Source organism: Cherax quadricarinatus, chromosome 57, assembly GCF_038502225.1.
Source record: "Cherax quadricarinatus isolate ZL_2023a chromosome 57, ASM3850222v1, whole genome shotgun sequence".
Classification (NCBI taxonomy): Eukaryota; Metazoa; Arthropoda; class Malacostraca; order Decapoda; family Parastacidae; genus Cherax; species Cherax quadricarinatus.
In genome coordinates, this window is record NC_091348.1 from 2,050,389 (window position 1) to 2,065,761 (window position 15,373).

At 38.0% G+C, this 15,373-nt stretch overlaps 1 protein-coding gene across 1 annotated transcript in view; it reads left to right on the forward strand.

Annotated features, from left to right (window-relative positions):
- Positions 1–328: 328 nt before the first annotated feature.
- LOC128693378 (rabankyrin-5) overlaps positions 329–15,373 on the forward strand; it is a gene marked incomplete at its 5' end in the record, with an annotated part of 165,089 nt that continues 150,044 nt past the window's right edge. The window contains 2 exon segments of the mRNA XM_070097281.1: positions 329–502; positions 4,044–4,117. Coding sequence (XP_069953382.1) covers positions 329–502; positions 4,044–4,117 — 248 coding nt within the window.

The following is a 15,373-nucleotide window of genomic DNA, read 5'->3' on the forward strand; positions in this document are numbered from 1 at the left end:
ACCCTGCCTCAGTGGGATACAAGTGGTTTCTTGAAAGAATAATAATAATAATAATAATAATAGTCCCAAAAATTTAAAGATTATTAAATTGTGTGGATACTAAGATGAAGTGGGTAAGAGACTGAGAATAGAGGATTACTTTAATGTGATTGAAACATGTTTTGTTATTGCTTTTCAGTATTTTAAGTATTTATACACCACTCACTTTCCAATATAATATATTCAGAACAGTGTGCTTATAATACTTCAATTGATTATAATGAATTAGGAGAAGGGAAAAATAAGGAGTATAGTGCTATTGTTTCAAATGTATTATATTTCTTTGCAGAACTCGTGAAGGTAAATCACCTTTGGAGTTGTGTATCAGTGAGGGCTTTGGATCAGTGGTTGGTCTGCTGTGTAGTAAAGGTGCAGATCACAACTCACACCCAACTTCACCTGAGCCTCCACTCTGGCTAGCACTAGACTCCAAACAGGAAGATATTGCTTCCACTTTAGTCGAGTAAGTTCTTCCTTTACAACAGTTTTGTTCAAGACAGGGACTATTTGGGTTGTATTCCCCACATTGGCAGTTTTCCACCAGGGTAAGGCTACCCAAAGAAGGAGACACATTCACAATCACTCATTCAGTAACTGTCTTGCCAGAAGTATGCATCCTTCAGAGTGAAGACACCCAGTTTTGTCATGAGCTCAAGTCTGCTGGAGGAGGAATAAAGGAATCCACAGAAGAGTTTCATTCTGGCTTTTCTTTTCCCACTATCTGGCAATTAATAGGTGCCCTACCAGGCCCTTGAGGTGTCAACATGCCACATAGTTGTGGATCAACATGCTTCAAAAGAATATGTGGCACCCAGTTTTTCTATTTTTTTTAATTTCCAGCTAAACCCTAACCACTTCATTGAATGACCATGTTTGTGATGACAGTCTATACCAATAGGTCTTGTAGCTCAGCACAGGATGTTTAAGTAATTTTTTGTCTGTTCTAGTGAAATTGTGACTTGTGTGGTTAGTGAGATACACTACACGGGTCAAAATTGATACTTAGGCATAGTAGTATGAAGAGGGAGGCAGTGAGCCAACAAATGAATAAAAAGGAAAAGACACACAAAACAGTATAAGCTTTTATTACAACAGCATTGCTCTTGAGTGAAGCTTTATCAAATTGATAAATCTTCACCGAAGCAAATTGTAATTAACCCTTTCAGGGTCCGTCCCGTAGATCTACGGCTTTACGTTCAGGGTCCAAACCGTAGATCTACGCCATGAGCTCAGCTCACTCTGATAAACTGTGAGTGGTACATTTGGGCCTAGATATGAGAGAATACATCTATGTGGTATGTGTGCACCACATAAAACAGATCCTGCAGCACACTGTGTATAATGAGAGAAAAAAAATGAAATCATGATTTTTCGATTAAAACAGCAACTTTGCAGTGTTTTTTCGTATGTTTTTTATAGTTGTATTTGCGATTTCTTGGTCTCATTTGATAGAATGGAAGACATATTACAGAAATAGAGATGATTTTGATTGGTTTTAGCACTGGAAATGGCTTGAAACTGAGCTCAAAGTAGCAGAAATGTTAAATTTTTGCCGATATTCAAGAGTAAACAAACGACCTCACACATCTAATACACGTCAGCTGGTGGGTCTAATATACATTCACAAATATGGTGATGATATTTATACAATTATTACAATATTGCATAACAGTAAATCTTCAATTTTTTGGTGTGAATAAAAATTCATTATTTGAATAAAAAATCAAAATGGAATTTATTTGTAAAGCCTCAAAACATAACTAATGAACAGAGGAAATGTTAGTTTAGTGCCAGGAATGCCTACATTGTTCATTCTGGACCCTATTTTGAAATTGGAATATTTTGAACTTTGTGTTAAATTGGCCAAATTAACAATTTCCGATCACTTTATTTTGTAGTTGAAACAGTTGACTTGGCGATTTCTTGTGCTCAATCGATAGAATAGAAATAATACTAGTGAAATAGCTAAGAATTTGGTTGATTGGAATAATGTAATTGGCCTAAAATGGGAGTCAAAGTCGGCAAAATCGCCGATTCGTAAATATCGCTGAGACATCAAAATTCGCGAGAGCATAATTTCGTCAATTTTCCACCAAATTTCGTACTTTTTGTTTTATTACCTTCACAAAAAGATTCTCTATGATTTCATAAGAAAAAATAACAAGTTTTTTTTTTGAAAATTCTTGGACACTGGTGCGTGACTCCAGATTTGGGCCTTGGACCCTGAAAGGGTTAAAATAAAGCCTGTGTTGCTGTGTGTACCTTTTCATCCAGTACAGACACTCAGTAAAACAAACTTTTATTTTGACACTGTTATACTCTCAGGTTTTGTTTTTCAAGTCATTCATAAGTTTACCTATGAGTGAAATGTCTAAATAAAATCTTTTTCTGCAGTGCATGTCTTTGTTCTTCTGAAACTTTGCCTTTCAAACCATCCTGTGAGCCTGGCAATGAAAGCATTCAAAATCACAGTAAGAAATTCATTGAATTTCTTGATTTATTTGTCAAAGAAAATGTTGATATGGTTATATCACATTACTAGAAGCATCATTTCTGTTTTTCACATCCTTAAACACAAGTTAGAGCCTCCCTATATTTAACAAGGTCAGCTCTTTTCCACCTCCCAATGTTTCTCTTGCTCCATCCTGTTTTCTATATCCAGTGAGGGGGGGGGGCAACCCCAGTAAATCCCAGTTGTACAACTCTCCTTTTTTTAGAACAGATAACATGAAAAGATGTCAAGTTTCATGGTTCATTAACTATACATAGAAGGTAATTTTATATTCTTCAAAACATGTTCATTGTACATACTGGTTTTATTGAACCACTTGGAACCTTAGAGTTGCAAGGTCAAAAGTTCAATATGCAATTGATTCTGGTACAGCAAAACTAAAATCATTTGTGCCTGGGTACTTTTAATACCTGTTTGGCAGATAGAAGGAAGAGTGGAGACATGATTCCCACATTTAAGATTACAGAAGATAGTTTGTGGTGGTAGAGCAGTGGAATGATTTAGAAGTAAGACTACAACCACTGGAAGCTCTAAAATCTTTACAACAGACTAAATACTAATGGTGAGACATCAAGAGCTTAACTCAGCTTCTGTAGCTACAAATCACACCTGCCACGCTGCTCTCACACCATTTGGCTCTTGCTTTTGCAAGCTGTTGAGATACTTGTTGCAAGCTTAAGCAGTAACAACTATATCTCCTCATCTGATTTTCCTTTAAATAAACAAGATAGAGCCCAGCACAGGTGATCACAGTACAGTGGTACCTTGGAATACGAACAGCTAAAAACTCTAACAGTTATGTAAGTGTATTTACGTAAGTGCTTTTGTAAGTGTATTTTCTGGGGTTTGAAACGGATTAATCTAATTTACATTATTCCTTATGGGAACAAATTTCTTTAGTATCAGCACTCGAACAGCCTTCTGGAACGAATTAAGTTCGTATCCCAAGGTGCTACTGTACTGTGTTCAGAGACCATGAGCTCATGTGTAGTAAGTTACCAGTCACCAGCAAGGCATGGTGTTGGTCACATTTCTTAGTTTCTGCAAGGAAGATAAATTTTAGGTATAGTAACTGTACCTGAATTTGAAAGAAATTATTTTTGAAGGTTAACTATAATATTTTTGGATCTCAGCCCTGTTTGTCATGTGTAATACATTTCATGTACAGTTGTAAGAATTTAGGCTATGCATGGGTCTTCTGGAATGTAAATGTCATCCTTAGTTATATTTATTGTTATTGGCATCATTAACACATTAACATAACACATGGCTCATGATCTCATGTCCAGGAGAATGGTAAAATAATGTAGTGCACATATGAAACATGCGGTCTTTATTTTATATCAGTTTTAAGAAGCTTAGATGCTCTTTGTGATCATGTTCAATAATTTTAGAGTTCTACATGTCTCATGAATAAATCTGTTCAGAAGGAGTAAGTTAAGTCTATTAACTTTAATTGTTAGATTATACACCATTAAGTTATAATTCCCAGGTACCACGTGGACACTGACAACTGGGGAAATGGACCAGATGGATGTCTCCATACTCTGCTGCACAAGGCCATCGGTAAGACTGATAATTAACTCTTGCACTATCCAGACCCCCGATCTGAAACTTGTCCACACTGTCCAAGAATTTTCAAAAACTTTTTTTTTTTTTTTCTTCTTATGAAATGGTAGAAAATCTATTTCTGAAGGTAATGAAACAAAATGTATGAAATATAATTGAAAATTGATGAAATTACACTTTCGCAAATTTTGCTGTTTCACCGATATTTAATGCATTGGCTATTTTGCCCACTTTGTGTCCTATTTTTGGCCAGTTTCATTGTTCCAGTCAACCAAACTCATAGCTATGCTATCAATTAAGTACAAGAAACTGCCCATATACCTATTTCAACTACCCAATAAAGTGATCGGAAATTGGTAATTTGGCCAATTTCACACAAATTTCAAAATACAGTAAGGCCCCACTTATACGGCGGGTTAGGTTCCAGGCTGTCGCTGGAAAGCAGACATCGCCGGATGACAGAACGCCATTTTTTCCATTTATAAATGCATATAAATGCCAGACAGCAAGTTTACACTAAATTATATTAAGTTAGTAATAGAACTAGGCATTTAAACACACAAAGTAAAACACATTCACAGTACATTCATTATTTATCTTAAAGTATTTGTAATCTTAATGTAGGGAGAGAGGGGTGAGTAGTACTTATATGTAGGAAGTCAGAGGTAAAATACACATACAGTACACTCATTATTTACCTTAAAATATGTGTAGTCTTAATATAGGAAGAGAGGTGAGTAGTATTTATTTGTAGGAAGTCAGTGTAGGTAGCCAATAGGTGTAGCCCGCCTGGGCTACACCTACCGGCTCTACACTGTGGCCCAGAGCCATATTATTGGCATCGACATACCTTGTTCACTGAATTTAATCATTTCTAACAACTACCTTTAGATGCCATCATAAACGACGGGAGAAGTAATGAATAATTCATGCTGAAAATTGTAAACAGAAGCGGAGTGGGGGAGTGGCTCGGCCAAACGCAGATTCATACACGTTTTCTCTGATGGCTGAGCAGAGAAAACATAATGTTGTCCCTCCACCCGGCTACCACACAGGTCCACAAGTATTATTATCAGAGCACATATAAAATATGCAATAAATGCCAGACAACAAGTTTACACTAACTTATATTAAGTTAGCAATAGAAATAGGCATTAAAAACACAATAAAAGGTAAGATATACACAGAGTACACTTATTACTTACCTAAAAATATTAATATTAATGTGTGAGAGGTGAGTGGCAGGGTGTTTATTGAATAAAATCAGAATGGCACACCATCATCCTCTAACTTGGCACTTAAAGCAAGAGTCTTACAACTTCTCTTTTTATCACAGCTAACCTTAGACACCATCGTCATTGAGAGCCAACTAGTTAATGAAAGAGTAAACGAGAGAGAGAACGAGATACAGAGTTGAGACAATGTAAGAACACAAACTGAACAGGTAGTGGGCGATCACTTGGTCAGGCGAAATAAATGCGTATTAATGTGTGTCTACTTTTAGTTCATTCACGTACGTTTGTAAGAGTTTGTAAAACATTTACCTCAATATTTTTTTATTATAATAATAATTACCTCACAATACAAATACTCTTACATTGTGTACAAGTTGTACAAGTTAGTTCAGATTAAACAAACAGCAACACACCAGTTTTAGAGTTAATGAAGATAATACAGTAATATTATTATTATTATTATAAAAAGCACTAAACCCACAAGGGTCATGAATTGCTACATATAAAGTAAAGGCATACGAAAAGAATATTTTTCTACAGTTATCCCTCAGTTTGACTAGAGAAAACGTAATTCTTCCGATACTACCTACACAGCTGCTTTGTAAACAGATCTCATATTTACGTCAATTTTTATTCTGTGAGTGTATGTATCATGTTTATATGCTATGTAACGGGTTTCATATATAATTTTGAGGAAAATATCATAGATGGATTAATGAAAATGCCTATGTTAATGTAAAATAAAACTTTAGTGTGCCCAAGAGTGATTATTATTACGTAGTATTGGCGTCATGAGTAGAGAGAGACTTAGCGATTTTAATGTGTACCTGCACACCAGCACAGTGTGTAAGTATATTTAGGTACAGGTACACATAAGTATAATTATCAGAGTACATATAAAATACACAATAACTATAAAACACTTGAAATTTTGGAAAGCTTCCAGACGTAATGGACGTGGTCATGGAGAATGTAAACAAACTGGGTGGGGGGTGCCGTATTTGAAAGACCACTTGCCGTATAGCAAATTTTGGTCATAATTTGACATTGCCGTATTAGCAGAACGCCGTAAGGCGAAATGCCGTAAAGTGGGGCCCTACTGTATTCTAATTTCAAAATAGGGTTCAGAATAAACATTGCAGGCATTCCTGACACTTAAATATTTAACATTTCCTCTGTTCATTAGTTTGTTTCCAGGCTTTACATATGAATTTCGTTTTAATTTTTGATTTACACAAAGAATTTTTATTTACACAAAAACAAATAGAAGATTTACTGTTATGCAGTATTGTAATATTGTATAAATAATATCAGCGCATATTAGAACACACATTAAACCCGCCAATTGATGTGTATTGGACATGTGACATGATTTGTTTCCTCTTGAACATCAGCAAATATCAAGCATTTCTGCTAATTTGAGCTCAGTTTCAAGCTATTTTTAGTTCTAAAACCAATCAAAATCATCTCTATTTCTATAATATATTTTCCATTCTATCAATTTATACTAAGAAACTGAGAATACAACCATAAATCCTCTATAAAAATACACCACACAATTGCTGTTTTAAACCAAAAACACCTCTTCAGTTTTTTCCAGTTATGCACTTTGTGCTGCAAGATTTTTTTTTTTATATGGTGCACACTTACTGCAATGACCCAGTCTCTCATACCTAGGCCCAAATTTACTGCTCACAGCTTGTCTGAATGAGCTAAGTTCATCATATAGTACTATGGCACGGCCAGTGAAATTGAAGGCATAGTACTACAGCACAGTCAGTGAAAGGGTTAAGAAAGATTTTCATTATGTATCAGTATTTCTTTACATCTTCATAGTTTACATTATAAAAACAACATTGATATACATTGTCGAAAAATATATTTTCCCCACAACAAAGAAAGGAGGTCAGCTGAAGAACAGCATGCAGTAGACCAAAGGTATGATGCAGTATTAAAAAAGTAATGTTCATTTATGAGGATTTCCTATACTGAATCCTTATTGCAAAATAAAATAAGTGAAGGACAGATCTGCTCTTATTAACACACAGTTTTGACATTTTTCATATGGCTGTCCTCAGCAGTTCTTCTTTGTGTGTTATCTGAACGAAAGTTAATCATATTGGCTTTTTTTTTTTTTTTATTTTTTATTATCACACCGGCCGATTCCCACCAAGGCAGGGTGGCCCGAAAAAGAAAAACTTTCACCATCATTCACTCCATCACTGTCTTGCCAGAAGGGTGCTTTACACTACAGTTTTTAAACTGCAACATTAACACCCCTCCTTCAGAGTGCAGGCACTGTACTTCCCATCTCCAGGACTCAAGTCCGGCCTGCCGGTTTCCCTGAATCCCTTCATAAATGTTACTTTGCTCACACTCCAACAGCACGTCAAGTATTAAAAACCATTTGTCTCCATTCACTCCTATCAAACACGCTCACGCATGCCTGCTGGAAGTCCAAGCCCCTCGCACACAAAACCTCCTTTACCCCCTCCCTCCAACCCTTCCTAGGCCGACCCCTACCCCGCCTTCCTTCCACTACAGACTGATATACTCTTGAAGTCATTCTGTTTCGCTCCATTCTCTCTACATGTCCGAACCACCTCAACAACCCTTCCTCAGCCCTCTGGACAACAGTTTTGGTAATCCCGCACCTCCTCCTAACTTCCAAACTACGAATTCTCTGCATTATATTCACACCACACATTGCTCTCAGACATGACATCTCCACTGCCTCCAGCCTTCTCCTCGCTGCAAATTCATCACCCACGCTTCACACCCATATAAGAGCGTTGGTAAAACTATACTCTCATACATTCCCCTCTTTGCCTCCAAGGACAAAGTTCTTTGTCTCCACAGACTCCTAAGTGCACCACTCACTCTTTTTCCCTCATCAATTCTATGATTCACCTCATCTTTCATAGACCCATCCGCTGACACGTCCACTCCCAAATATCTGAATACGTTCACCTCCTCCATACTCTCTCCCTCCAATCTGATATTCAATCTTTCATCACCTAATCTTTTTGTTATCCTCATAACCTTACTCTTTCCTGTATTCACCTTTAATTTTCTTCTTTTGCACACCCTACCAAATTCATCCACCAATCTCTGCAACTTCTCTTCAGAATCTCCCAAGAGCACAGTGTCATCAGCAAAGAGCAGCTGTGACAACTCCCACTTTGTGTGTGATTCTTTATCTTTTAACTCCACGCCTCTTGCCAAGACCCTCGCATTTACTTCTCTTACAACCCCATCTATAAATATATTAAACAACCACGGTGACATCACACATCCTTGTCTAAGGCCTACTTTTACTGGGAAAAAATTTCCCTCTTTCCTACATACTCTAACTTGAGCCTCACTATCCTCGTAAAAACTCTTCACTGCTTTCAGTAACCTACCTCCTACACCATACACTTGCAACATCTGCCACATTGCCCCCCTATCCACCCTGTCATACGCCTTTTCCAAATCCATAAATGCCACAAAGACCTCTTTAGCCTTATCTAAATACTGTTCACTTATATGTTTCACTGTAAACACCTGGTCCACACACCCCCTACCTTTCCTAAAGCCTCCTTGTTCATCTGCTATCCTATTCTCCGTCTTACTCTTAATTCTTTCAATTATAACTCTACCATACACTTTACCAGGTACACTCAACAGACTTATCCCCCTATAATTTTTGCACTCTCTTTTATCCCCTTTGCCTTTATACAAAGGAACTATGCATGCTCTCTGCCAATCCCTAGGTACCTTACCCTCTTCCATACATTTATTAAATAATTGCACCAACCACTCCAAAACTATATCCCCACCTGCTTTTAACATTTCTATCTTTATCCCATCAATCCCGGCTGCCTTACCCCCTTTCATTTTACCTACTGCCTCACGAACTTCCCCCACACTCACAACTGGCTCTTCCTCACTCCTACAAGATGTTATTCCTCCTTGCCCTATACACGAAATCACAGCTTCCCTATCTTCATCAACATTTAACAATTCCTCAAAATATTCCTTCCATCTTCCCAATACCTCTAACTCTCCATTTAATAACTCTCCTCTCCTATTTTTAACTGACAAATCCATTTGTTCTCTAGGCTTTCTTAACTTGTTAATCTCACTCCAAAACTTTTTCTTATTTTCAACAAAATTTGTTGATAACATCTCACCCACTCTCTCATTTGCTCTCTTTTTACATTGCTTCACCACTCTCTTAACTTCTCTCTTTTTCTCCATATACTCTTCCCTCCTTGCATCACTTCTACTTTGTAAAAACTTCTCATATGCTAACTTTTTCTCCCTTACTACTCTCTTTACATCATCATTCCACCAATCGCTCCTCTTCCCTCCTGCACCCACTTTCCTGTAACCACAAACTTCTGCTGAACACTCTAACACTACATTTTTAAACCTACCCCATACCTCTTCGACCCCATTGCCTATGCTCTCATTAGCCCATCTATCCTCCAATAGCTGTTTATATCTTACCCTAACTGCCTCCTCTTTTAGTTTATAAACCTTCACCTCTCTCTTCCCTGATGCTTCTATTCTCCTTGTATCCCATCTACCTTTTACTCTCAGTGTAGCTACAACTAGAAAGTGATCTGATATATCTGTGGCCCCTCTATAAACATGTACATCCTGAAGTCTACTCAACAGTCTTTTATCTACCAATACATAATCCAACAAACTACTGTCATTTCGCCCTACATCATATCGTGTATACTTATTTATCCTCTTTTTCTTAAAATATGTATTACCTATAACTAAACCCCTTTCTATACAAAGTTCAATCAAAGGGCTCCCATTATCATTTACACCTGGCACCCCAAACTTACCTACCACACCCTCTCTAAAAGTTTCTCCTACTTTAGCATTCAAGTCCCCTACCACAATTACTCTCTCACTTGGTTCAAAGGCTCCTATACATTCACTTAACATCTCCCAAAATCTCTCTCTCTCCTCTGCATTCCTCTCTTCTCCAGGTGCATACACGCTTATTATGACCCACTTCTCGCATCCAACCTTTACTTTAATCCACATAATTCTTGAATTTACACATTCATATTCTCTTTTCTCCTTCCATAACTGATCATTTAACATTACTGCTACCCCTTCCTTTGCTCTAACTCTCTCAGATACTCCAGATTTAATCCCATTTATTTCCCCCCACTGAAACTCTCCTACCCCCTTCAGCTTTGTTTCGCTTAGGGCCAGGACATCCAACTTCTTTTCATTCATAACATCAGCAATCATCTGTTTCTTGTCATCCGCACTGCATCCACGCACATTTAAGCAACCCAGTTTTATATTGGCTTTCTCATGTTCTTATCTTTCCTTTTTTTTGATCTTCCCTTTCTCTGACAATACAAAAATGTTTGTGATACTGAACTTGTTTGGGCATTTACACAAAATTTAGAGGTTTTCAACCCAACAGAGACGAATTCTTATGTCATCTGTATCCTTGAGATTTAGGGTTTCACAAAGAGCCTGTAATAAGAGATCCTGTGTACTTGTATCCTAGTTAGAGAGATTTTGCTCAATGGGTCCTAAAATACACCTATTTAACAGGTTCTGAATTTCTTATATCAATACAGTACTTAGGTACTACTTCATTTCCCGTCTTCAGTTATGGGTGCCTTAAATATTATTAGGTGCTGGTGATGGGATTCCTAGTGGTTCATCACAATCAGAATACAGAAAACTATTGCTCTCATTCTATTCTGCTCCATCCTTTCTTAATGCCCAAACCACTTCAACAACCCCCTCCTCATCCCTCTGAATTATACTTTTAGTAATCTCAGTTGCCTAATCTCCACACTCTGAATTTTATGCATAATATTCACAACACACATTGCCCTCAAACATGGGATCTCCACTGTTTCAAGTCTTCTTCTAGCTGCAATATCTAAAACCCATGCCTCACACCCATGTAATAGTGTTGGTAGCACTATATTCTGGCATAATCCCTTTTTTGCCTCAATGCATAAAGTTCTCTGTTTCTATAGATGCCTCATTGCACCATCCACTATTTTTCCCCATGGGTCTGTCATAGACCCATGTGCCAACTTGTCCACTTCCAATTATCAAAACACATTTATGTCTTCCATACTCCCTCTCTCAAATTGATACCCAATTTTTTCATTGCCTGAATTTTTATTTCTCTCATTACCTTATTCTTTGCAATATTCACTTTTAGTTTTCTTCTTTCAATTGCCTTCCTAAATTCCTCCACCATCCTTTGCTATTTCTCTTCAGAATCTCCCATTGGCATAAAACAACTGTGATAACTCCCACTTCATGTAAAATTTGTTATCTGTTAATCTCTCGCCTCACCCCAACAAAAATTTTGTGTCAGATTTGGGTTTTTGTGTTAAAGACCCTGTCTTATTTTCAGTTGAATTTAGAGGTTAAGAGTTGTATCTTTCCTCAACTCATTCAAAACCCTGCCCTGTCTATGGTATACTATGACCCTCTGGGAGGTGACCCACAATAGTTGACTAACACCCATGTACCTACTTATTGTTAGGTGAACTGGGGCAACAAGAGTAAGGAAACATGCCCAACATTTTCACCTGAGCTGGGGTTTGAACTATGGACACCCAGTATGTGAGCTGAAGAAGTCACCAATGAAGCCTCATTAAATATTGTTTTAATTACTGTGAAGGCTTACTCAGCCCTGTAACAACTTCAGTCAGTATTACTCAGGCTGGCTCCTCCTCAGGAAAATTAATGAATAGAAAAAGAACAAAAACTGACAAATATAAACACTTTATTATTTAGGAAATATGAAATATAAAACACTAAAATATGAAATACTGATCCTACATGAAAGAAAATGAAAAATTAAAAATATAAATGATATCTGAATTCAACGCTAAAAACTTGGGTGTCTGGTGTTGGTGACACTGCGTATTGTTGCAATAGAAGCCGTTGCTGGTGATGTGGGGGGGGGGGGGGGTTGCAGTTGTTGGTGACAACCCACTGGCTCGTTCTAGTGGCCGTAAGTAATCTTTCCCGATGACAGGAGATCAGGTTCTTGACCGCTGTAATGATGAGGGGTTATGTCCTGATTCTTCATACAAGTGCACAGGCAAGTAAATCCAATATGGGGCGTCTCCAGGACGTTAGTCCGTCTCCTTCAGTTTTTCTCGTTGATTGACAGGTGACCCTCTCTGTCATCCAAGCTGAAAAGATAGACAGGTTACCCACTGCTTAAATAATCACTCTCCATGATAAGTACAATACCTAAAAGATGTGGTGATTATTACAACAGTCAACTTAGAGCAAGGCTGAAAAGACTAAGTTTATTATTGGTCCAAAGTGAAGCTTTCAACCAATAAATCCACTAGAATACAAGGGAGGCATGTACTTACAGTAGTGTTGGGAGCTGTGAGTCGAGTGATTTACTGTTTGACCAGAGCCCCACACGTCACCTTTCGGGGGGGGGGGGAAGAGGGAGGGGAAGGGATAGTGGGAGCTAGACTGACCCTACGTTAACAAGCAGCCAGCAAACAAACTATCACTTTAGGGGTGGGGGAAAAAAGGCGGGAATAGCGGGAGCTTGACTTACCCTACCTTAACAAGTAGCTGGCAATGAAACTATTGTTACTATATATTCCCTCGCTACTCCTATCTATTGAACTTTTCCCTCACACTCCTCCATACCAAGACTTATAGTCAAGGAGTATAAGAAGAATAGGCGAGGAAAAACTTCTAACATGTGGAAGTTGCGTAAGGCAAGAAATCTTCTACTGGCTGTCACGACTTAACCAGTCAGAGAAATAATTGGATGAACCATTGATATACACAATATGGAACTTAAAAGCCTGGAGTGCCAATGTCCACCTCAAGAGGCGACTGTTGGTTCCCTTAAAAGTTTCTAGGTATATCAAAGGTTTGTGGTCCATTTCTAAAATGAATTCTTTTCCCAGCAAATAAAATTTAAGTTTGGAGATACCCCACACAAGGGCTAAACATTCCTTTTCTATGGTGGAGTATCTCGTTTCTGCGGGAAGGAGTTTCCGGCTTAGGAAGCATACAGGGAAGGGAGTACCATCATATTATTGTAGTAACACCACACCTAAGCCAATATTGGAGGCATCAGTTGTTAAGCAAAATGTTTTATTAATATCTGGAATCTTAAGTATAGGGTCATTCGAAAAGATGCTTTTAATCTCATTAAACTTTTCCCGAGCTACGTCGGAAAGTTCAAGAGGTTCCTTCACAGAGTTTTTAAGGAAGTCGGATAAGATGCCTGTAAGATCAGTAAGGTTCGGGATAAACCGTGCATAAAAATTTACAGAACCAAGAAAACTACGCATGAGCTTCTTGGTTTTGGGGAATTTAAATTCTAATAAAGCTTTGATCTTACTGGGGAGAGGCTGTAGAGTGTTATTAGAAAGTATCAGTCCAAGATATCTAATCTTGTTATACCCAAGGAAGCATTTCTTCGGCTTGGCAGTGAGGCCATGTGAGCGTAACCTACGCAAAACTGATGTTAATGTTTGGATATGTTCGCCCCACGTGGATGTCATTACGTAAATGTTATCAAAATAAACTGAAACATTTGGCATATTACCCAAGACCTTTCTCATCAGTCTCACGTAGGTAGCACAGGCAGTTACCAAACCGAAGGGCATAGTTCTATATTGCATCAGTCCTTGGTGTTTAGGAAAAGCGGTGTACTGCTTAGAAGAAGGATCTAACATTACTTGATGATATGCCTGCGCAATATCAATCTCTGAAAAGAAGGAAGAGTCATAAAATTTGTGTAGATCGCTATCTATTAAGGGCATAGGCTCAGCATCCCACCAAGTTATAGCATAAAGGCCTCTGAAGTCAATAGCAAGTCTATATGAATTACCCTCCTTCTTAACCATGACTACTGGTGAGCAATATGCAGATACTGAAGGTTCAATGATCTTTAGTTTTAATAATTTGTCTACCTCTCGGTCAAATGCATCCCTAAGGTGAACTGGAACTGGGTATAATTTCCGTATGATAGGATTGTCAGTCAATCTTATGGACTACCGTGGAGGTAACACCTGGAATATCAGTAAAGACGTCTGAAAAGTTACTCACACATTGAAGTAGTTCATGTCTCTTATGGTCATCCAAAGATTCATTAATATTAATGTTGGTTGTACCCGAGTGGTCAAGAGTCACCAAGTCATGTAGTTCTTCATCATAGTCTAAGTTAGAGGTGTCAATTACGCACACCTTACATTCTTCAGTTGTCGTATCAAGTTCGTGTGGAAAAACTAAGTCAAAGTTATTAAGGCAGTTAACCGAATTTCTTCGGTAATATTTCTTAAGGATGTTGATATGATAAAGCTTAGGTTTCCCCTTGACTTTTATGAGGTAGTCAACTTTCCCACAAATTTTTAATACTTTATATGGACCTTTCCATGCTACTAATAATTTATTTGACTTGATAGGCAAAAGTACCAGAACTTCATCTCCTACTTTAAAACTTCTCCTCTGACTTTTGGAATCAAAATAGGTTTTGTACTGGTCCATTGACAAGCTTAGGTTTTTCGAAACTATGTCAGAGGTCTCCTCAAGTTTGGATCTAAGGTCAAGGAGAAACTGGTAAGAAGACTGAACCTCAGCCTTTACGTACTCATTAGTCCATAAGTCATGAAGGATGGACAATGGGCCTCTGGCCTGTCTACCATAGAGAAGTTCAAAAGGTGAAAACCCCAAAGAGTCACTGGGAACTTCCCTCATGGCAAACAAAGCACAGGGTAGGTAACGATGCTACTCCTTAGGTTTAAAGGAGCAAAGTTTCCTTAAAATCGACTTGAGAATCGAATGCTGGCGCTCAATCCTCCCATTACAGCTGGGATGATAGGGTGTGGTGAAGAGAGGCTTCACTCCTAGAAGTTGGTAGAGATGTTGCATTAAGTCAGATGTGAATTGTGTCCCACGGTCAGACAAAATTTCTCTAGGGATGCCCACTCTGGAGAAGATGGACAAAAGGGCTTCAGCCACCTCTGTAGTAGTTATG